Genomic DNA, 23,629 nt, shown 5'->3' on the forward strand with positions numbered 1-23,629 from the left:
TATATTGTATATGTATAGTAATAACAATTATTATTAAAAAAAATATTAAACTAAGAAATATTGCAACTGTAATTGCAATGTAAAAGAAAAATAATCACCACAACATGAGCTGCTTGCGTGTAAATAAACAGTGCTGCACTTCTCTCAGAAATGGATCGCATTTATATATTTTTCATAAAATCGCAGCCTTTAAAAATAGTAACACTGTGTAGGCTAATTATATTTTTTTTCTGTTAGATTCACATTACTACTATCAGTCTATAATGCAAGTCAATTATGCTTCCACCATCTTTAATTGTTAAAATGACCTCAGGGATCCCCCGTACAATAACATACAACATAGGCCCACCTAAGGAATTGTTTTGCTGTTCTTATACATACTCTCTTTATGGTGATTAGAGCACAGACTCCTTCTAAATCAAACCAGAGGGGCTTGTGATAAGGTATAACCGGCCAACAATGTACAACGACTCACTGATCTATTCCCGTACACTCATTACAGTGCAATTTTTGGCTAAAAGCCAAATGTGAAGCCAGAGCACATGTGCACTGTACATCACAGTGACTGAACTTGCTATATAAACAAAAAGCTAATGAGAAAAGGGTGTCTTTTCTACCTTGGCATGAAAGAACAAGCATACCGGCCATAGTGGGATATTTTCAGGCTCCACATGAAGGCTGCAGACCACCACATTTGTTTTGCATGCATTCCTGGTGTTTTATCCCTTAAACAAGCCTGAAAGGTTATATGATGGTGTTCTTGTTATTATTAGATTAGGTGGAACCATAAATTCCCAGGCTTGGAAAATTCGCTCATCATGTGCAAAAAGACATCAAGACCATGAAAATGTATGTGCAGATACAGCATATCTATGAACTTAAGAGCCATTCAAGTTCACAGAGTAGAAATGAATCATATTTTTCTTTTAAACCTTCAGGTCATGTGGTGAGATTCTGAGATTAATACAGTTCCAACTCTCTATCACCGACGTGTATTATTTGAAAAATCAGCACAATGAGCAAAGTAATCTTTTTTTCTGTGTTTGCAGACTACGTCTGAGCTGATATGACAGGAAAGTGTGGTCTCCTGTACCTGCGAAATCAATGCAGCAGACATTCAGGACTGCTTTTCACTGTGATTTACTGCAGATGTGCCTTAGCAGAGAGAGCAATGACTAGATGGGGGGGGGGGGGGGGTGTAGAAGAAGCACATATAGTGCTGTTGGAATGCTGGGCTAATAATATTCCGTGATTGGTGTGCTTTGTGCCCTGCCAAGAGTCACTGGCTGCACAACGGTACGGATGTCAAACTGCTTTGCCATTTAATCACTCTTTATATGGTCAGCATTTAACTCTATTTTACCCACACTTGCAAAACACGATGTATGGTTTCAGAGTGGCACAACCTAAAATACAGGTGCATCTCGATAAATTAGAATGTAGTGGAAAAGGTCATTTATTTCAGTAATTCAACTCAAATTGTGTAACTAGTATAAATTCAATGCACACAGACTGAAGTAGTTTAAGTCTTTGGTTCTTTTAATTGTGATGATTTTGGCTCACATTTAAAAAAAAACACCAATCTCAACTAATTAGAATACTTCATAAGACCAATAAAAAATGAAAAACATTTTAGTGAATTGTTGGACTTTTGGAAAGTATGTTCATGTACTCAACACTTGGTAGGGGCTCCTTTTGCTTTAATTACTGCCTCAATTCAACGTGGTATGGAGGTGATCAGTTTGTGGGACTGCTGAGGTGGTATGGAAGCCCAGGTTTCTTTGACAGCTCATCTGCATTGTTTGGTCTCTTGTTTCTCATTTTCCTTGTGACAATAGCCCACAGATTCTCTGTGGGGTTCAGGTCTGGTAAGTTTGCTGGCCAGTCAAGCACACCAACAACATGATAATTTAACCAACTTTTGGTGCTTTTGGCAGTGTGGGCAGGTGACAAATCCTGCTGGAAAATGAAATCAGCATCTTTAAAAAGCTGGTCAGCAGAAGGAAGCAAGTGCTCCAAGATTTCTTGGTAAACGGGTGCAGTGACTTTGGTTTTCAAAAAACACAATGGACCAACATCAGCAGATGACATTGCACCCCAAATCATCACAGACTGTGGAAACTTAACACTGGACTTCAAGCAACTTGGGCTATGAGCTTCTCCACCCTTCCTCCAGACTCTAGGACCTTGGTTTCCAAATGAAATACAAAACTTGCTCTCATCTGAAAAGAGGACTTTGGACCATGAGGCAACAGTCCAGTTCTTCTCTTTAGCCCAGGTAAGATGCCTCTGACATTGTCTGTGGTTCAGCAAATTCCTTGACACTTCTGTGTGCCTTGACTCCAGCCTCAGTCCATTCCTTGTGAAGTTCACTCAAACCTTGAAGCGATTTTGCTTGACAATCCTCATAACGCTGCGGTTCTCTCGGTTGGTTATTCATCTTTTTCTTTCACACTTTTTCCTTCCTCTTAACTTATTCCTCTTAACTATTAACATGCTTGGATACAGCACTCTGTGAACAGCCAGCTTCTTTGTACTCCAAAGTATACCAGTACACCAGACACAGGACACAAAAGGGACTTGAAGGGATGTGCTTGTGGGTACAAAGGTGTTACATCAAGCTTGTGACCTCAGTTGCTCTTCACTTTCCAGACAATGCATATTTGGAACCAGCCACTTTTGTGTTTGCAGCCCAGATCCTTGAAGACAGCAATCACAACACATCTGAGAGTGAAGCAGAATATTATATAATATAGGGAGTTATACAGGGCAGGATTTGATTATATCTTTTGGGTTTTTGACTGGACATACCAGACTGATATTAGAAGAACATGAAATAAAAAATATACATATTTACTTCTTAACACGTTCCTGGTTATTGTGAACACTATGGTGCATATCATTCAAAATAAACAAAAATAAATAAATAAATGTGTAAGGTTTTAAAAGTATTAAATCTGGCATGAGATCACAGTTTTTTTATTATACTGACAAACTTCTAAAAAATGAAAATAAAAAAAAGATTATAAAAAATATTTGTATAAATTTAATATTTTTTATTTTGCCTGACACAGTATAAAAACATGATATTAAATGTAAAATATTATTTATATTTATGTATGGATATATAAAGCCAACTTTAGCTTTATTGTAAAAAAGGTGGTCCCTTGCAAAGAATCATATTTAATATAAATACCACCTTTCACAAATCAAAGTCTTACATATTCTGCACATTTCTCTCTTTGAATATCATGTTTCATTTTCATAAACATCACATTACAAAGGTAAAATGTATTGCAAATATCATGTAAATTCTGCTATTATTTTTCCCACCAATGCAACATCTGTTACACAGCATCTATCAAAAGCATGCACTAATTTCATGCAGCGTCTATCAAAAGCATGCACTAATAAAAAAATGCACAACAAGATCAAGGGCATTAAGAAATTTCTCTCTTTCACAAGTGAGGTGAACACATTCTTAAGAAGGCCTGCTATAGTTCAAATATATAGTCATCTGAAATTCATGTGTCCCAGGGCAGACTGATAAAAAGCTTCCAGATCTCTTTGCAGTACATGTTCTCCTCACTGCTCCACGCTCATTCAGCGGATTCAGTGGAGCACAATACAGCCCTTTCATTCTGCAGCTCTGATGTAAGCGTGATTACCGACTCGAGAGGAAGGGGGGAGCTGGCAACGTGACCGCTCACTGAAACTTCTCTCACAAATACCAAAAGCACACAGCCACTCTGACCTTGTCATTACTGTAAGAGTACATCATTAAATAGAGGGCAAAGGTGAGGTACATTAAGGTGGAGAGAGCACAGAACAAGCATCCTGAGGTACACTGTGGATTTGCAGAGATGGTCAAACACTAGGTTCGAGCTGTAAGGGTTTCGATCCTCAAGTTCAATTCTTTAGCATCAAAATGGTGATTTTTCATTTTGTAATGCTGTTTTTGCCCTTTTTTTGGCAGAGAAGCACTTCTGAAGTGGAATGCTGGTGTCTTTACACAGACTGCTTAATGCTGCTCAGAGGTGACATAAATGCATTTTTACAGCAATCACAACCTGTATACTTTGACACTAGGGGGTGAGGTGGGTATGGAAGTCTGTTTCTACTCTATAAAACTAAATAAAAAAAGGTAATTATTACTTTTTTCCTCACAATTCTGACTTTTTTTCAGAATTGTGTGCTATAAACTAGCAATTGGAAGTTATGAAGTCAGAATTTCAAAACATAAACTCCCAATTCTGAGAAATGAAGTCAGAATTGTGTGATATAAAATCGCATTTGGGAGTTAATAAGTGTTATTAAATATTTAGTTATTAAGAAATGAGATATAAAGTCACAATTCTGAGAACATCAACACAGTCTTTTTTTCTCCTCTAAACTGGACTTTATAACTTGCAATTGCAAGATTGTATCTCACAATTCTGATAAAAACATTCAGTCAGAATTGTGGGTAATACTTTAGAATAACGTTCCATAATGATAGTTAACTACATGAACTAAGCAAGAACAGGCCTTCTACAGCATTTATTTATTGTAGTTAATGTTAATTTCAACATTTACTAGTGAATTATTAAAATCAAATCAAAAGTTGTGCTCATTAATATTAGTTTAATGCACTGTGAATAAGCATGAACTAACAATGAATAACTGTATTTTCATTAACTAACATTAAGAAAGATTAATAAATACAGTAATAAATATATTGTTAATTGTTTGTTCATGTAATTAAAAACATAGCTCCAACCCTGATCAAACTCACCTACCTGTGATTTTCTAGTGATCCTGGAGACATTGATTAGTATGCTCAGGTGTGTTTGATTAGGGTTAGAGTTAAACTCTGCAGGAAAGTGGATCTCGTTGGCCAAATTTGAGGATCCCTGTTCTAAAGTGTCACCGAATTCTGAGATAACTCACATTTACAAGAAAAAAAGTCTGAATTGCGAGTTAATGTCTCCCAATTCTGACTTTATTTCTCACAATTGTGAGTTTATCTTGAAATTCTGACTTTATATATTGCTACTCTGACTTTATAACTGACAAATGTGAGATTATAACATGCAATTCTGAGGAAATAGCAGAATAGTGAGTTTATATCTCACAACTCTGAAATGCGAATTGCGAGAATTTCTGAGAAAGCTCTTTTTTTAAAATTCAGTAGAGGAAACTGGTCAAAGCTGAAATAATTTAGTTTTGGCTTTTATATGACTTTGCCTTTAAATTTTAAGTAAGCACAGAGCAGCCATAACTTGGATGTGTAAAGACACTTTTAAATTCAAGGGACAAGAATATAATTTGTGGTTGGATGTGCAGCCACCTAATGATCCAAAATACTCTAGAAACCACCCAGAACACCCTTTAAAATCACATAACAACAAGCTAAAAACTCTCAAAACACCTCCAAATTCCAAAGCACCACCCTAGAAAGTTTTGCACAGGAAAATGTAAAAATCTCATTTAGGAATAAACATCTTACTATTATTGAACTGAGGATCCCATCTTCCCACTAGAGCAAAGCCTTTCTTAGTGTGATTGTCATGAGAAATCTCCTTCTCACCTTCTAATGGCTTGGCTGAAAGTGAGAGGTCACGTATGGTACGCATAGACCCATTTTCACCTCCAGCTTTGACAAAGATGATAGTCGAGTCCTCAGAGTTCATGCACCAGGTGTCCCAATAGAGGGTGAAAATGAGTATACGTTTCCAGTTCATCGCACACCAGCCAAGCAGCGTTTTCACTGAGCTGCGTTCATGAGACCAAATTCACATTTACATAAGAGAGGATGAACGCGAATATAATATATGTTCAAAGCATTCTATAATGAACACTTGGATGCTATAGATACACTAAATATTAAAGTTGTCATCATACTCACCCTCATGGCTTTCATTTTTCCATGAAACAAATGAAAAAATTTAAAATGTGCTGGTCGCTTGTTTGCCATGCAATTACAATGGATAAATATGGAAGTGTTTAAACTTCAAAAAGGATGTAAAGTAACATTAAAGTGGTCAATACAACAGTTTTTCGGATTTATGTTTAAGTAAAATTACATAGCTGCATTGATAAGAAAAACAAACACGTTTATGGTAACAATGTAACAATAATCCTGTAACAATAAGCCTTTTTCAGGTTTCAAAGAAGGCCTAACAGCGTAAATAATGAATGTTACTCTATCCTTGGAATGAACTTCTTACCAGCAATTCAGAGATGCAGACTTGTCAGTCAAGAGAAACACAAGCAGAGGAAAAACAGTTTCCACATTAAGGCTCATTACAGGACACTTTCTTGGCCCACCAACAGTTTTCTAATCCAGCAATAAATTAGAAATGATGGGACACAGAGTAAAACAACCTCTGACAGGTTCTGGTTCTAGTTCTAAAATTCTATACTGCCCCTGACGCTTCATTTTTCCATATTTAATATATCATGCTAGACCCACTGTTTCAGTCTTCAATAACCCTGTCACAAATGCTTAAAGAAACAGAAGATACAATCGCTACTTCCTAAGACAAGGTTTCCCTAAAGAATGAAGTTCTTATCTATTTAATTTGCAGCTAGCTATATTCCATCTTGTCAAGCCTCCAGGCTGAGAAGAAAACTTAAAATTACAATGCTTCATGGGGTAAGAAACTTAACCTCACAGAATGTTCCTGCAATAAGGGTACCATAAATTGATTTGGATAAAAGCCTCAGCTAAACGACAAATTAGCCATTAACTTGAGAATTTCACAATGCAGCCCAGAAAGTTGCCCAACAGTACAGAGATAATAAGACTCAACTACACTTCCATTTAAAAGTTTGGGCTAAGTATAATGCTTTTTTGAAAGAAATCTCTCCAATGCTAACCAAGGCTGCATTTATTTGATCAACAAATGCTGTGATATTGTGAATTGGTACTAGAATTTAAAATAACTGTCTATTTTACATGTATCCATTTAGCAGACACTATAATCCAAAGCTACCTACAGTATATTCAGGTTCACATGTTATTTATTTTTTTACCTGACATGTGTACCCTGGGAATCAAACCCACAACCTTTTGTGCTGCTAATTCAATGCTCTACCACTGAAGCACAGGAACACAGTCATTACTCCAGTCTCCACGTCTTCCTTCAGAATCATTCCAATATGTCGTGCAGCTTTGACTTTCGTGAGTAGACAGCTCAAAAGAGCCGGATTTGTTAGAAACAGAAATCTTGCTTATGGAAGGTATTAATTTCTAAAAAAAAAAAAATTACTGACCCTAAAACTTTGAGCAGTAGTGCATGTTGGGAACAATGGCTGGTCTCTCAATAAGAGAGATAACACAATGTCACGCTGGTGTGTTTTTGCTGGTGACTCACTGCAGGCAGAGTGTGGGAAGAGCACAGGCTATTTCTGTTTAAAGAGTATTAGCAGGCGGAGGGGACCTTAAGGACTCGTGCTTCGCCCATTCTCTTAGGCTGTCATGCCCCATCATCTGCCCAAACTGATGAGGCATGAGAAGAGAAAGAAACTCTTCTTCACACTCTTATTTGATGGAAGAGGAGATCCTTAAACAACCGATCTGCTTAAGGTAACGGTGACAAACTGTACCACAGATGGAGACAAAGTATACCAAGTTTAACTTAAACTTCAGTTCAGACAAATTTGCAGAAGTTGAACAACGTCCTGAGGGGTTCTTTCAAGGATTCTGTTCTTATTTTTCAGACGTGTGTGTCAAATGCACAGGGCTGCCCAGCTGCTCAGTTACTGATAAGTGGATACTCATATAGCCAGCATCACATTCATCTTTAATGCCAGCAATTAATTATTGAAAAGAGCTTAACTTGTGCCCACAAGTCAGATGGGAGAGGCATTATAGTATAAAATGAATCAATAGCATTTTAGATGTGTAAATGGGATATGGAGACATTTAATGAGCATGTATTAGTGTCACACAGTATACCTGGTCAAAAACAATACCATTTTAATTAGCCAAACAACAAGCCAAAAACAAGACTATTATAGGTCAAAAGTACCAGTACTTCATTACCAATATCAAAATGCCAATCTTGAGCCATTAATGTAAACAGTGAGTAAATAGAAGTCTTTCCATTGCATTCTTCATCAGTCTAGGAGTACCACATAAATACAATGGTATCTGCATACAATCATCTGTATGTACCATTTCATATTGGTACCTTGGCACCACTTCAAAGAAATTATGAGGGTTTATTGGTAATGTATGATAACATAACAGCTCACACCAAAGAACTACCCTTAACCAAACAAAATGCAATTATTGTGGTCTTACAGCTTTTCCACAAACAATGAGCCCTTTATTTTCTTTGTCTTTGCTTCATTGCAGCTATAAACTATACCGCCATTATCCGAACTCTCACTATCCATTGTGTAAGAGTATATCTGTGGATTGAAATATGCTGTGTCTTTGAATTCACGAGGGGTTGTGGGTTTGCTTTATTATGTGAGAGCGTGTGTCTTGGCTATAGATTCCAGCTTCTCCATGGCATACTGTTACCTAAGATATATGCCTGGTTTTAATGTGGCCTGAATTTTAAAAAATGACTCGAGAGCTATAACAGATAAAAGGAAAGTTGATCTCTTTGCAGCATGTGTGGTCTCAAAGGTATGTCAATGCATAGAGGAAAGCTTTAAAGAAGTCTATATCTCAGCAAACATACCTTCAAAAAAGCTGAAATCAAAAATGAAGGTACTGTAACTTCATATAAATGAGAATAAACAGTGTGACCTTGATTTGCCAAGTTGGACGTGTTCCTGGATCAACATCTTTTGTTAGTCCTGGAACAGCATTTCTGTCAAACAAACATAGTCCTGAATGAGGTAAACATTAAACTTGTTCAAGCCCCTAACCTAGCCCTAAACCCAAAGTCTGATCGGGTTAATGGAAATGTTCATAAAAACATTCACTTAAGTCTTGATCAACCAACTTCAGCTATAATAGACTAGAGTTAGCTTACTTTTTAGGATTGCCTGCTAAGAGAGAAAATCAATACCAACCTCTTTCTGTCTAATTCATTATCACCTTCTAGATGAAGACAACACCAAAATGCAATTATCACCTTGTTTTTTTTTTTTTTTTTTTTATCATGTCTTTGGAAAAAGACAGCAGAAGTCTACTTCAAAAAGAGCAACCCTGATGAACGAGGTGTCTGTCTAAAGCACTATCAAAGAAGCCAGCGCTGGCTGATGACAGAAAGGCAGTGCCTTAGAAAAGGCCCCCAACCATCAATCAGATTTTCATTCCAATCCAATGTTTTTAATCTGCTAATCTTTTAGGAAATCAATTAAGATAGGCCTGAACTGGAAATGTAATATTGATATGATGTCAAGGCTGAATGAGACAGGTGGTACTACAATTTGATGGAGTAAAGAAAAGATTAATCATTGCTCATCAGTTCTCAAATCATACGTGAGAAGAAGGCAAAGAAGTCTTCTTAAAGTGAACATGCTTGGACAGGGTTTGATTCTATCTATCTGGAATTGAATGGATTGTGAAAGTAGATGTTCCATCCCAGAATGGAGACCAGCCATGTGCTTAAAAAAGTCATGATGACTTTAAATTGCACTAAAGGCAGCCATACACGGTGCGATTCTAAAGGTCGGAACTTCGTGAGGCCTCACACATGTCATGATTGAGTTTATCCGAAAATCATATGGTGGCAGTCACACATGACACAAATTTACTACGATTTTAATGCGCATCTCGTCAGTAAAGCCGGTTATCTAATCAGCTGTAAATTCTATCAGGTGTGTGATTTCACATAGAGCAGCTGTTACTTCACGGAGCCGTTGTTAACTGACTAGCTGCGCAAATCCACGTTCATTTTCAGTGTTTATTTGCGCAGCTAGTAAGTTAACAACGGCTCTGTGTAGTAACCATAACTGTGCCATCACAGTTATGAGACAAAGCTACAATTGTGCGATAGAAAATAACATTGTCAGATAAAAAAATTGCAATTATGAAAAATAAAGGTGAAACTGTATGTTTTAAGTTTTTTAAGTTTACCTTTTATTTATTGTTTTACTCCGAGAAGGAAACATGCTTCCACTGACAGTGGTTGCAAAAGAGTTAATGTTCTTTCATTGGGAAACCAAACCAGATTAACCTCAGAAAACAGTATTAGTTGTGGGTAGACCACAGGCAGTCCATGTATCCCTCCAATGTAAATACATGCCTCATTACACATAACCAAGTGTGTATCCAGGTCAGGAATGGTTGACCTATAGCCCTGTTTCCCTCATAACACTAAGTGAGGCACCCACTGGCCACACATAAACATTCTCGTCCATCCAGTGAGAGTGATGAAACATAAGCCTCACTGAGGAATGAAGTGACCACACCAGTGTTTGCACAGTGAAACGTACTTTACCACACATACACACACACGCACACAGAGGGGTCTGAAATATGAATGTTCAACAAAGTCTTTTAAAAAAACACTCATTTATAAAACTAATGATTTCTTTAAAAAAAAAAAAACGCCATGAAAAGGATAATTGCATAAAAGTTTGGAATAGCATGAGAGTGATGAATTTTCAAACTGAAGAGTAACTGACCTGCTTAATGAACTGCCTTTGAGTAAAAAACAGTGTCTGTTGTCACTTTAACGTGGCCACCTGTCACCACTTGTAGTTTCGGTCACCCAGAGAGGCCATAAAGATATAAAAGTAGCCTCCTAGACCAACCAGGTCTCAGTAAATGAGTGTCCTGTGACAGTTTCCAGATTGTCATGGAGTCAGTCTGCTCATGGGAAAACACCTTGGCACTCCCCTCAGTGAAGCACAAGAAATGGGAAAAGATTCCCAACCACTTTGCCCAAACATTTTGACAGCATAGTCAACATAAAAACAAAATTGCCCCATGTACTTTTCTTAACATACATAGGTCTTATTGTAAATGATTCACAACACTTTATTCTAAGGAAAAGAAAATGTAATAACTGGCACTATCTCTAAAGGCAATTTCACCAAGTCCTCTTATTTCTCAACTATTTTTAGACTTATATGGATAACTTTGGCAGGTAAAGTGCTGTCACTTTTACAGTTGTTTGGTGAATTTGTCATTTTAATAGGAATCAAAAAAGTTTGACATGACGGTGAAAGATTTCCCCACCCAGATTTTGCAAAGGTTTTTTCCAACAAGTTGGTTACATGGACCAACAGAAAGCTGCTTGGTTTGAAAGTGACTTTGGTGTGAGCTCTGCTTCATAAAGACTTTTCATATAGACTTTTTTTGGCCACAAACTTTTGGTGGACGATATAGAAAAAACCTGTATTGATACGCACCATCACCGTCATCACAATATTGGTAAACCACCAAGCCCTACTGCACATTCTGATGCTGATAGATGCAATAACACCATGTTATTGCCAATATGTAATGCTTAAAACACTATGTGCCAAAAAGCATATTTTTCCATTGACCATTTATTGAATATTACATTCCAGTAGAGATTTTTGCTGCTTTTCAGTGAAGGCGGTCTTGCTAGCTACTCAAGCCTGGTTGGGAAAATAACAGACCAACATACAAGGCACAGCTCAGGTAACTGGCTCAAAAAAGCCAGAAAAAAATGCATATGAGACTGTGTAACTATGCAGTAAAGATGGCAGCACCCAGGTCATACTTCCTAGGCGGAATGTCCCAGACTAGCATAAAAGTATAGAAAAGCTCTTTCCAGGTCTATTAAACCTTCTTGGATACTACTGTAAGTAACTTTCAGGAAGATCAGTCAGAGTGTAAGAAGACAGCTGCGAAGGCTAACTCTAGCATCATTAATATAGCATTTTCAGGATTTATCTGGCCAGCAGTAGGGATGTGAGGCACGACTCCCTTTAGCTCAACATTGTCGTGATTGATGAAAGTAATTACCACAAGAAGTTGCATTTAGATCTTCCTAATGGAGGGAGTGTTGAGGGATACACCATCTTAGATAATCAAAAGAATAAGCACTCTCCTCCTTACTGTCATGCCAAAATATTCACTTCTCTTGCTTGGTTTCTTCACTGCCTTTTATGTCAGCCATACACAAAAACAAACTTTTATTTGTGAGCTCTGGCAACAGTCAACATGCCACAGACATTTACAATGCACCATCTAATTTCAAAAACATTTGCAGTGCATTCCCCTATTTGACCAGGTGATGTATCTGTGCTTTTAACCACTTTAAAGTCAACATACCCATGACAGGCCATGATTAAGGGTGCCACTCAAATACGGTCTTCTAAAAAGCTTCTTAAGATAGCTCTAATCTAATTACAGTCTGAACGCTCCAAAAAACCTCAATTGAAATAATGAACTCCTTTTTGTAGTTTAGAAAGCTTCTTTTAACATTTTAAAGAAATTTAGCAGAATGGTCTACTAAGCAGATTTACATTTCACTGGGGTCTTTTCAGACCTATGCATTTAAATTATGACGGTTTCAGCAAGGCCAATGTGGAACTTCAGCACCTCAACTGACATGGAAAGGTAAATGCTTTCACAAAGACTCTAGCACATTGTGCTGGTATCAGGTGATTTATTTAAGCCAAGCTTTGAGATCATGAGCCCCCAGGAGGAACAAAGAGCTCAACAGGTGAGAGAATTACTGGTTTGAGAGCAGGGAAAGACTGGATAAAGCAACCATTAGTATTCCCATTAATTTCAATGGCAGCTGCTGAGCTAGTGCGGGTAACCAAGAAGTATGCTTTTGCAGTCAGATGGTGTACAAAATCTACCAGCAGAAGCTAATGAGGCCATAACCAGATAAACCTTGTCCATTAAATGCAGAAGAGGACACTGTCTATTATCACCATACTTGACTGTATTTCACTTTGATTTGCACCAACAGTTGTACAGGGAAGCAGCTCCGCGCGGAGGACGTATGGATGTCAGCGTTGTGCATGCATCTCAAACCAATGTTTGTTAACAGAAGCAAAATTTCCTTACTTTAACAAAATAAAACTGTCTCCTCCTGGCTTATACAGAAATCCTCCAACATTCTTCTTATCAAATCATTATTTTGTACTTCTTGACCTTTGTTTTGTTTTGATCTCTCCCCTGCGCTTCCGTGTTCATCACTTCTGAGCAGGGCATGCGCAAAGCCGACCTCACAGTGAGTGTTAAATATGGTTATTTTTATTACAAAAATGCATCAATTCGCTCCATGAGGACTTTGTATACCCCCCGGAGCTGTGTGAGACACTTTATATGAGGGTTATTCAATTGGCGGCGGAATGCGGCCCGCCAATTATCTTCATCTGGACGGTCAGAAGACTACGTGCAGATCACATATATGACTTGATTTGTGTTGCCACTAATTAAGTTAGTTTGTCCACAAGGTGGCAACACTGGCCCAGGCCAGCTGAAAAAAGAAAAGGAAGAGAAGCAACAGTGCCAAGTCCAAGGTTTGCCCATGGAATTGGACTACTTTAACAATATTGTCAAGGGTTGTTTTAAAGCGACTCCAATAACATGATATTTATCCCCTGGAATGCGAATTTAAGCAGGGGAACCCCGGCAAAAAAATGTGATTTTTAACTGGGGACCCGCTTGAAACGTTTGTAGCGTTGGGTGGGTTTTCTTGTGAAAACCTGGCAACAACTACAATCCACCGGAGAACGCAACATCAACAGATGGCAGCGTTGACAAGAGCTTGTGAGAGGGAGTTATGAGATATCCACAACTCTAGTTTAAAACAAGTATAAAGACAGCGTTATCGGTCATAAACGAGAAATCACTCAACTGTTCTAGTCGCTGATTAACTTTTGTTGCTTGAGTAAATATTAATCTATATAGTTTATGCAAATACAATTTATAGTTTATGTGAAGATTGTTTTACATTCAATTAAAAGTTGTCATATTTTTCAGAGCCTATAAAAATATGCATTTCATTTTAATTCATTATTTTATAGACCCCCCCCCCCCCCCATAAAGAGATTGGGATGGCCCCCAACCTCCTTGGCCCCCTTCAAATTTTCAATACGATAATCCGGCCCTCAAATTAAACTAATTGAATAGCCCCGCTTTATATTAACGATGGGCGCTTTTGATTTCACTTTATTTTTGACTGATGCACTGCATATATATATAACTCTGACTGGATTTGTCTGAAAGAAGAAATTCATATAAACCTAGGACGACTTGAGGGTGAGTAATTTAAGGGCTGATTAAAAGTTTTGGGTGAACTAACCCTTTACGGTTTTTGAGGAAAACATTCCAGGATTTTCTCCATATAGAGGACTTCAATGAGAACTAATGGGTTGAAGGTCCCAATTGCAGTTTTAATGCAGCTTCAATCCCCACCAATGAACAAGGGTCTAGAAAAATTATTTAAAAATGTTTAAATCCTTTCCAAAAAAAAAAAAGTATCCTTTTTTTCAGCCACAAATGCTCATCTTGCACTAGCTCTACAATGCATGTCCACAACTCCACGCATTACAGAATCACATTGGAAAGGTCACACGCAGTTAGTTTTTCTTACGTACTCCGGTTCAAAAAGGTAAGATAGTTTTCTCCTCCAACCTCAAATCAAGCAACATCATACAAGCAACATCAACTATAGGGCATTTGACATTCTTTGCACTTTGGCTTACTTCCACCTACATCACACATGACCTTACTAGCATGATTATATAATGTGTAAAGTTGAACTAGTGCAAGATGAGCATTTATGGTTACAAATATATAAATTGTAATTATTATAATTATTATTTATTTTTTATTTTTTTTAATGGCCAATTGTTTTGCTGGATAAGACCCTTAATCCGTGGCTGGGATAGTGTAGAACCATTTGCTGCAAATTTGGAACTTCAACCCTTCGGATCCCTTTGAAGTCCACTTTATGTTTCCCTCAAAAACCTTTATTTTCGACTGAAGACAGACATGAACATTTTGGATGACATGAGGCAGAGTAAATTATCAGGAAACTTTTATTCTGAACATCAACTAATCTTTTAAAACGCAACCAATGTTAAATGTTTATATCATATTTATCATATTTATTGTATTACAGTGGAACACTTACAACTAAACAACTGGCAGGAAATAACTACTTGAATTATTTAAAAAAGTCAAAATGCAAAAACAGCAACAACAGGAATGTATATGAGGGAGAATGAAATTTGACCTAGGCATTCCTTTAATGTTTCCCCCTCAAGGTTTTCGATTCTTTTCAGGTGATGGATGTCACAGGTCAGGTGATGGGTGACTGAAAGGAAGAAGATGTCTCATAATATTTGGGCTCCTCCAGGCAAAAACCTTAGAAATATCTCAAAGCCTACCATGTGAAATTCTTGAGGTTATAAAAATCTCCATCCAATGTGAGAGAGGCCACTTACAGCTCTGCTCTGCTCACTCAGCTGCGAGAGAAGAAACTGCACTGTTTTCTTATAAAATCATTATACAGCAGGTACCACATCAATACCATTGCTTGTGTCGATTTGTTGTCTAGGGAGGTTGAGTACTTGCTCTTGTCTCTGGAGAGAATACAAGCCACTGTACAGTACAGAAGAATAATGAGCCTTTTGTAATTACTATTCAGGTAAGTGGGTATTTTGTCACAGGCCCCTTGCATTCCATAAGCACAGCAACTTGAGCCAGCACTGTCCCTGTGCCAGTGAACATGGAGGAAAATACAAATGAATCCTCAACCTCACAATCAGAGAGATTCATTATCTACATGTGATGTCTGGTGTTATTTAAAGACTGAAGAGCGATACATTGTTAACATGGAGATACTGCAACCCAGCAAGAATAAAAAAACAACAGGAAACACTAAACGTAGCTGACCTGTTCTTCGAACTGACAGTTTCTTTGTCCGTGAGCCCTAAGATCAGTGGTGACACCGAGACAGCAGGGGGACAAGGGAGTCCACCACTTTCCCAGAAATTTCCCTGAACCTTGTGTGAGCTTAGGGACGAAGAATGCCTTCAAACTTGTACGGTGATTAAGATCTCTTCCTGCTCAATGACAGGTCCCGTAGCCAAGTAACGTAAATACAGCCTGGAGCACAGCCAAGCTGTCACTGATGCAGAAACTCAAACTGAGGGGTATGCTGCACCCCTGATCAGACAGGAAACTTCTGAGAGCCGCCTTGGAAAGTTATGCCCATAGGCTATGAATTACCAAATGCTGTGAAAACCAGAAAAAACTCAGAATGATCATAAAAAGAACAGAGTCAACAAAGAGTGATCAAACCTTTCTGACATAACATCTGATAGGCTCTCAACTAAAACGAGTGAATTATCTTCATTTTTAAGAGGTAATCATTTTTGCCAAGTCTCTTTAGGCCCAGTGTTGTTGTTTTTTTGTCTATACAATGAAAGTAAATGGGGTAAAGTGTCTTTCATAATCAACAAAAAAAATATCTGAAAAATTAAATAGTCATAGAGGTTTAAACCAACATGGGAGTCAGTAAATGGTGCATTTCTAGTTTAACTAACCCTTTATCTATGAACATGTTGGACCACGTTTGACAACCAGGAATGGACCAAATACTTTAAAGTTGTATCATTTAAAACAATGGTTCTGGTTCGAAACCTTCTTGATCATATAACAAAACTTTTTATTAACAGAAACTTGGAGTGACAATACATTAACCCAAATTATTTTGTGCTTCCTCAAGTTTTAGGAACTATATGCTCTTTAATAAAACAATAGTTGAGAAATTGAATTTTTGCTTCCTTTGTCTTAGCATTTTAACCTTTTAATACAACATAATTTTAATAAGTCAATTTGGAATTTTAATTGCATTTGCAAAAGGTGTGTTTGGAGTTCTTTAAAGTAAATACCACTTGATTGTGATATTTCCTAATGCAGAGACAGTCATACATTTTTACAGTGAATATTTTCGGGGGCCACTGTACCTGGTAACTCAAGTAAAAAACCTGCACATTCACTTATATTTGCCATGGTTTGAATGGTATGTTAGATCATTTACAGCTACAGAAGATTCTGGATGGGGGTTGTAGTTCACAAAACCACTCTTATCAATTCTGGCTTCCTTTTTTACACCTCTACTGGTTAAACAAACACATGGAACACAAAGGACTACATGCAGCCAAGTAAACACACAGAACATGCCATCACACATATATAAGTTTACACACACTGAACAAGAAGCTTGCTTTGTTCTGACTCTGAAGGGTATTTGGCCCTGTAATCCTAAGCAGTTTACACAGAGCACACATTCATCCATCTTTCTTGTCACCTTACAGGAGGGCACCAGGCAGGTTTACCCTTTCTGCTCGCAGTTTATCTATTATCTAAACAGTGCTCCTTGTGATGTAATTTCCTCCAACAGAAGTTCTCTTGTGATTATGTTACTCACCATCTCAGTTTTGATGTTTTCCATGCAGGGCACATGTGATATGCCTTATGCCTGAACAAAAATCCTTTACTATCCTAGGTCATGAGAGGAACAGAGGCTTTGCAGATGGAATGTAACTTGGGCTCAATTGTGTACTTAACACGCAAAAAATCTCTCACTTTGACCAACTGTCAGAGGTTCACAAAAGTGCAGATGGCACAGAGCTTACAAAAGCACAAGGGCTCAAGAAAGTATTTAATGATTGCTCATATCTTTTCTGGAAACCAAGCATTAGTCCTGCAGAATAAGGACATGGCTAGCACAAATATGTAATAACAAGGCTTCTCGACACAGGAGTTTAAAAGCATGCTAATCAGATCAAAGACTTTGTAATTTCATAAATCCTGTCCTGGCTATGGCTCAAAAATCCAAGACCATTGCACATACAGTGAAACTGAAAATAGTATGATGAAACTATGAACTATCATGATTTTTTCATGCTCAACAGCAGTTATAATATAAGTCAGTGTGTTCAAAAAGTTTCATGTAATGAGCCTAAACAGAAAATCAAAACAAAAAATGTATGTAAAAACATTTATTACATCATTGTTTAATAAACATCATTACATTTTGTGTCACACTGCAATATTACTACATTTTTCTGTCTTTTGCTAAACCCGCACAAATGTTTTTCTGGAAATGTTTTAAAGGGTTAGTTCACCCCAAATTGAAATTTCTGTCATTAATTACTCACCCTCATGTCGTTTCACACCCGTAAGAACTTTGTTCATCTTTGAAACACAAATTAAGATCTTTTTGATGACATAATTCTGTCAGATTTCCTTCCATTGACTGCCTTTGTAACTACCACTTTGACGCTTCAAAAACTTAATTAAGGGATCAGAAAACTAATCCATATGAATCAAGCGGTTTAGTTTACATTTTCTGAAGAGAATCGATTGCTTGTTATGATCGAACACATTTAATTTAGGATTTTGCTCACATGTAAACACTGATCAGTGAACATAACCAGAAACTCAACCTAACCTGAATAACACACAAGAACAAACCTCTTCCAGAAGCTCACATGTTGCGTAACCAATGAGGTTCATTCACGTGTGTCACGCAGAATGTTTGAGCTTCCGGAAGAGGTTTAACTTTAAGAAATAATGTATTATTGATAAATTAATAAAAAGGAATTAATAATAAAAGATTATGCCAAACTATTTTATTTGCCTTTCAAAAATATAGGCCTATTCTAGTAATTAATCTTTTTTCTTCATTACATCATCATCACTCTTTACATTGATCTTAAATATGATGCCTGAGTGAGCCAACAGCGAAAAACGCAGACAGACTTGGCCTGAGAGGATAACAGCAGTAATTACACAGTTGTGAAAGTAAGACTGATAACAGAAATGATAACCAGGGAAGATTGAGCCTTTGTATGTGAGCCATGTGCGTGAGGATGCTCAATATCACAATTGTGAAAATGAGTCATTAAATGAGCTTTGAAAAGCCTTTCTCACCAACATGAAGCTTTAATTTCCTTCCCATTATCATACTCAGCCCCCTAGAGAGAACACACAGGATCTGACCTCTGCACTCCACCTCCTATCCTTCACAAATCTTATAGACTGAGATGTTAATGGCACTTTCACATTGAAAAATCATGCAGCAATTATTGTTAATTCTGTAGTTTTCGATTCAGCTCAAATCCTAATGGAACAAATCATACAACCACCACATTTTTGGAAACAATTTCAAAGTGGACTAAAACTTTGCTTACTATATTGCAACAATACCAAACTTGTGCATACTGGGAATTTGGCAGTTGCAGGAAAGACAACATCTTTTACAATTGTATCTGGTCATTAGGCATTAGACTGCTTGACAAAACTGTATTTGGGGGAAGGGTTCTGACCAAGGCCACTTTGACAATCTATTGTCCAGAATCTGTAAAGCATTGAAAGAAGTCCCATTACACAAAGGTCTACTGAATGGGCTATTAGCATGTCTTCTTACATTACTGACCTTTCAGCCTCATTACCATTAGCCTTCCTAGTGAGCACCACTAACTAGTAAACTTTCAAAAGACATTTCAGAAATCATCTCCCATCACAACACTAAACCAACTAGCAAATTCCATTAGAAATGAACATCCATTCTCTAAACAACTCGTCTCCCCTAAGGTTGTGGGGTAGAAGGGCAAAATAAAAATACATTTTAATAATGTCATATCTAAAGGCTTGCAAGTGCATTGGAAGGGTTTTGAACAGCACACATATGGTATGTGAAGTTATGGTGTGTGAGCTGTGAATAACTAAAGATTGCAAGTTAAAAGACTATAGTAGCAACTATGGTTTAAAGGAACACTCATTTCCCAACTCCTGTAGAGTTAAACAGTTGAGTTTTACCATTTTTGAATCCATTTAGCCAATCTCCTGGTCTGGCGGTAGTACTTTCAGCTTATTTTAGATCATTGAATCAGATTAGACCATTAGCATCTTGCTCAAAAATGACCAAAGAGTTTCAATAATTTTCCTATTAAAAACTTGACTCTTCTGTAGTTACATTGCATATTAAGACCGACAGAAAATGAAAAGTTGTGATTTTCTAGGCCAATATGACTAGGAATTGTACTCTCATTCCAGCGTAATAATCAACGAACTTTGCTGCCGTACCATGGGTCCAGCAGGCACAGTGATATTATGCAGCGCCTGACAATAGTTCCCAGCTAGTTTGTGTAGTTGCAGCTATAGCAAAGGACTATTTTTAGGCATTGTGTAATATTTTCCATCGGTATTAGTACATACTGTAACTACAGAAGAGTTGAGTTTTAAATAGACAAAATATCAAAACTCTTTAGTCATCTTTGAGTGAGATGCTAACAGTCTATTCGGGTTCAATGATCTATGCTAAGCTAAGCTAAAAGTGCTACCGCCAGACTCGGAAATCGGCTGAATGGATTAGAAAACTGTAAAACTGAACTGTTTAACTCTGGGGAGTTGGAAAATGAGCCTATTTTCAATAAAAGTGGAGTGTTACTTTAAGGGCACTGGAATGTTTCACTGCTTCTCTCAATCCAACATTTTCAAAGTTGAGAGACTGTTTTCTCTTTCTCCAGTATCGCTCAAGAGTTTGTTTCCAATGCTGTCACATTAGAAAATGTTACTATTTTATGAGATGGCAATTCCATATGAATTTGTACAATATAATTAATATTGAAATTATTTATTTTTTTAGAAAAAAAGATAAGAATGAAGGTCTAGCACTAAACAGCAGTTGGACATAAGCCGATTAGAAAATGTTAAGTAGTTAGTTTAACATTAGTAGTTAGTATCACCATTGCCTGTATAACAACAGAACTTGGTGCATAACTACTACAGAATAATGCATAGACCTAATTGGAGGAATTATCTAGCTAGCCATGTCTGTTCCCAAAACTATAGTTACTCTGTCGCACATCTGTTGTTTAAAACCATGACATGTAACTGCTATTAATGACGTCATGCAGGTAGTGTAGCAATAACTTCAGCTCATTAATTAGTTCCAAATCAAATTCTATTCTAATTCCAAATAGTTCCGTAGGATCTAAGGACTACTATTATTATTCTCTCTTCTTTTGCTTTTCTTATTTACACGTTTCACTCTCATGACATGCAATTAACTTCTAACCACTGGTTTCGGGAAACACAGAATTGTCTACGACGGCCAACTCACAGCCATGCAGCACTCATCCGAACTCCTGCCTGTGAATGAAATGGTCTAATCTGACCTGCAGGTAGAAAATCTATTAAAAGTAAATAAGGTACAAAATTCCAGTCAAGGGAAACAATAAACAGCCTAAACTAATGAATTTTTTTTTTTTTTTTTATGAGGCTGTAGTATGAAATGGAAATAGTAAAATGTGATTCATACATAAACATGATCTTTAGAAAGAAAAAAAAAGCATGAACGACCTACTGATTTCAGTAAAAATATGTTATTTTAATAAATTAGTTGAATTAGTCAAATCCTTACAGTTTTTGACAGTAAACTAGGCTAATAGAGAACCACACTTTCTCAAATAACCTAAAAAAGTTTAACTTCTTATTCATTCAGACCCTGTAGAATAGGCTACAAACAACACACTTCCCTGACATTAAATTACCACGAATATTAAAAAGACTGACAATTAAACTGGAGCAACCCGATAAGTGGCACCACTGTCACCTAATTCAAAGAAATTAACCAAAATGACAGAAATACACCGACGCTTCTTATACGTTTAAACTCCAGGAGTCTTCATACAATTCCTTAATTTGCTTTATTAAATGTAGCAGCTATGGTATTTTGCCGAAAACTCTGGTTACCTTTAGGGGAAATGTTGCAATGGAGGGTTCAGACAGCGTTCTAGTTAGCCTTTACACATGACACGGAAAAGTTGTTTGTTTTATTAAATCCCTCATTCGTCCATTTAGCGGTCGCTGTGGGGTTTAAAGGATTAATGACCCCACCGAGAAGTTTCTTTGATCCGGACTCACCTGAGACACGAGCGGGATGAGTGTTTGCTCCACCGAGCGAGTTTGGATCTCCAGCCCGCAATCAAAGTTCCCACTGCCGCACGGAGACGAAGCCATTCCCGCCGATGCGACCCCCACGAGTGCTCACCTCAACACTGAGTTTACTAGGAGTCTCTCAATGCTGCAGGCGCGTGTTTGGTTTAGTTTAAAATATCCCTCCGTCTGTTCTCCACTATATTCCCCGCGCACTCGCTTCTGAGTGAAGGACTGTTCATGTACATGCAATATACCGAACTACAACCGAAGGACTGACTGCTGCAGCCACTGGGGGAGAGAGAGAGAGACAGAGAGAGAGAGAGAGAGAGAGAGAGCGCAAGCGGCACAATGTCTTTACCTACAACAATATAAGGGACAGAGTGTCTCGGTCACACTAAACTTTTCATTTTGACTTTCTGTTTATTACGGTTCTTGCCCTTTTCACTTTTACCTTAATGTTTTGTCTTTTTTTTCAATTATTCATGTTATTATGTACTCAAAATTGAAAAATTAAAAATAATATCAAAGCATTAGTAATATTAAAACATTAGGCTCTATAATAATATTACAATAATTACATGATAATTACATGATTATGACAAAACTTCAATGTATTGTTTTGTTTTACATCCCTAATTGTGCTACTTTTATAGTTATATGTACTTTTATATGTACTTTTACATGCATTATTATTTACTACGTTATTATATTATATTATAGCTATATATTATATTAAAATATAATGTAACAATTGTGATTGTAAATACCTGTAATTTACTATATATAAAAAAATTATATATATATATATATATATATATATATATATATATATATATATATATATATATATATATATATATACCCCAAAAACTTTTTCCTAGCATTTCCTAGTTTTTTGTCCAATAAAATATAATGACCTTTGCGCAACCTGGCAACATTTAAAAAATTTCTGCCCAATGTTCATTGCACACAAAAGTTTCAAAAGGTTTGATAATAAATGTGCAGTTATTTTGTCGGCCTAATACAGCACATTTAACTGAAATCACTGATCGCAGTAATGAGGGCTGTGAAGGGTTCCACTGCAAAGAAAAAGTTTTTTGTAACTCAATGTGCATGCTGCAAATGTTATGATTTGAATTATTAATCCTATAACTAAGGTGCATAATGTAATTCCACACACCTCACACCAGCTCAACAACTGCTGCCGTGCATTTCAATGGTGCTGCTGAAGCAACAATAGTCCATTTATTAAATGCTAATTGAAGTTACTAATCTCATTACAAATGCAGACCGTGCCCCAAATGTCTCAGCCTGTGATTTTCTCAGTCTCTTAAGAATGAAATGAGGTGATTCGGGTTTGCTCAACGGTTTGCAATGAGCTGTAAACCTCTTCTGCCATTTTCTAAAATGTTATGCTTGGGATGGACACTTTGAATGAAGCGAGACGGCCTGTCCACAGAAGCCTATAGTATATCAAATACTGGTGTTCAGATTGTTTGAATGTGATTCCTCCTGAGATTTCATCAATAGAGTTAGCACTGACCTACTTCTCAGGAGATTAACAGCAAAGTTACTTCAGGTATATGAAAGTTTTTTTAAAGGGGTATTTCTCCCTTAAGACTTCTTTGACATTCTGTCTCCCATGTAACACAGAAGAAGATATTTTGAAGAATGTTTAGACCTTTTGAGCTCCATCTTTAAGTAACGTATGCCTCTAACCATAAATGTTCCTGAAATGTGTGAACTGAGCTGTTAGTGTAATGTTCTCAAAGAAGTAGCCAGCTT

The 23,629-nt window shown here is 37.1% G+C and overlaps 1 protein-coding gene across 2 annotated transcripts in view; it reads right to left on the bottom strand.

Moving 5' to 3' along the window:
- Positions 1-22,134, bottom strand: part of LOC127979333 (alpha-catulin) — a 55,847-nt gene extending 33,713 nt beyond the window's left edge. For both annotated transcript variants that reach the window (XM_052584705.1, XM_052584704.1), the window contains exon 1: positions 21,830-22,134. In XM_052584705.1, coding sequence (XP_052440665.1) covers positions 21,830-21,925 — 96 coding nt within the window. In that variant the 5' untranslated portion in view covers positions 21,926-22,134. The remainder of the gene's footprint in view (positions 1-21,829) is intronic.
- Positions 22,135-23,629: the final 1,495 nt, after the last annotated feature.

This window comes from Carassius gibelio, chromosome B19 (genome assembly GCF_023724105.1).
Source record: "Carassius gibelio isolate Cgi1373 ecotype wild population from Czech Republic chromosome B19, carGib1.2-hapl.c, whole genome shotgun sequence".
Classification (NCBI taxonomy): domain Eukaryota; kingdom Metazoa; phylum Chordata; class Actinopteri; order Cypriniformes; family Cyprinidae; genus Carassius; species Carassius gibelio.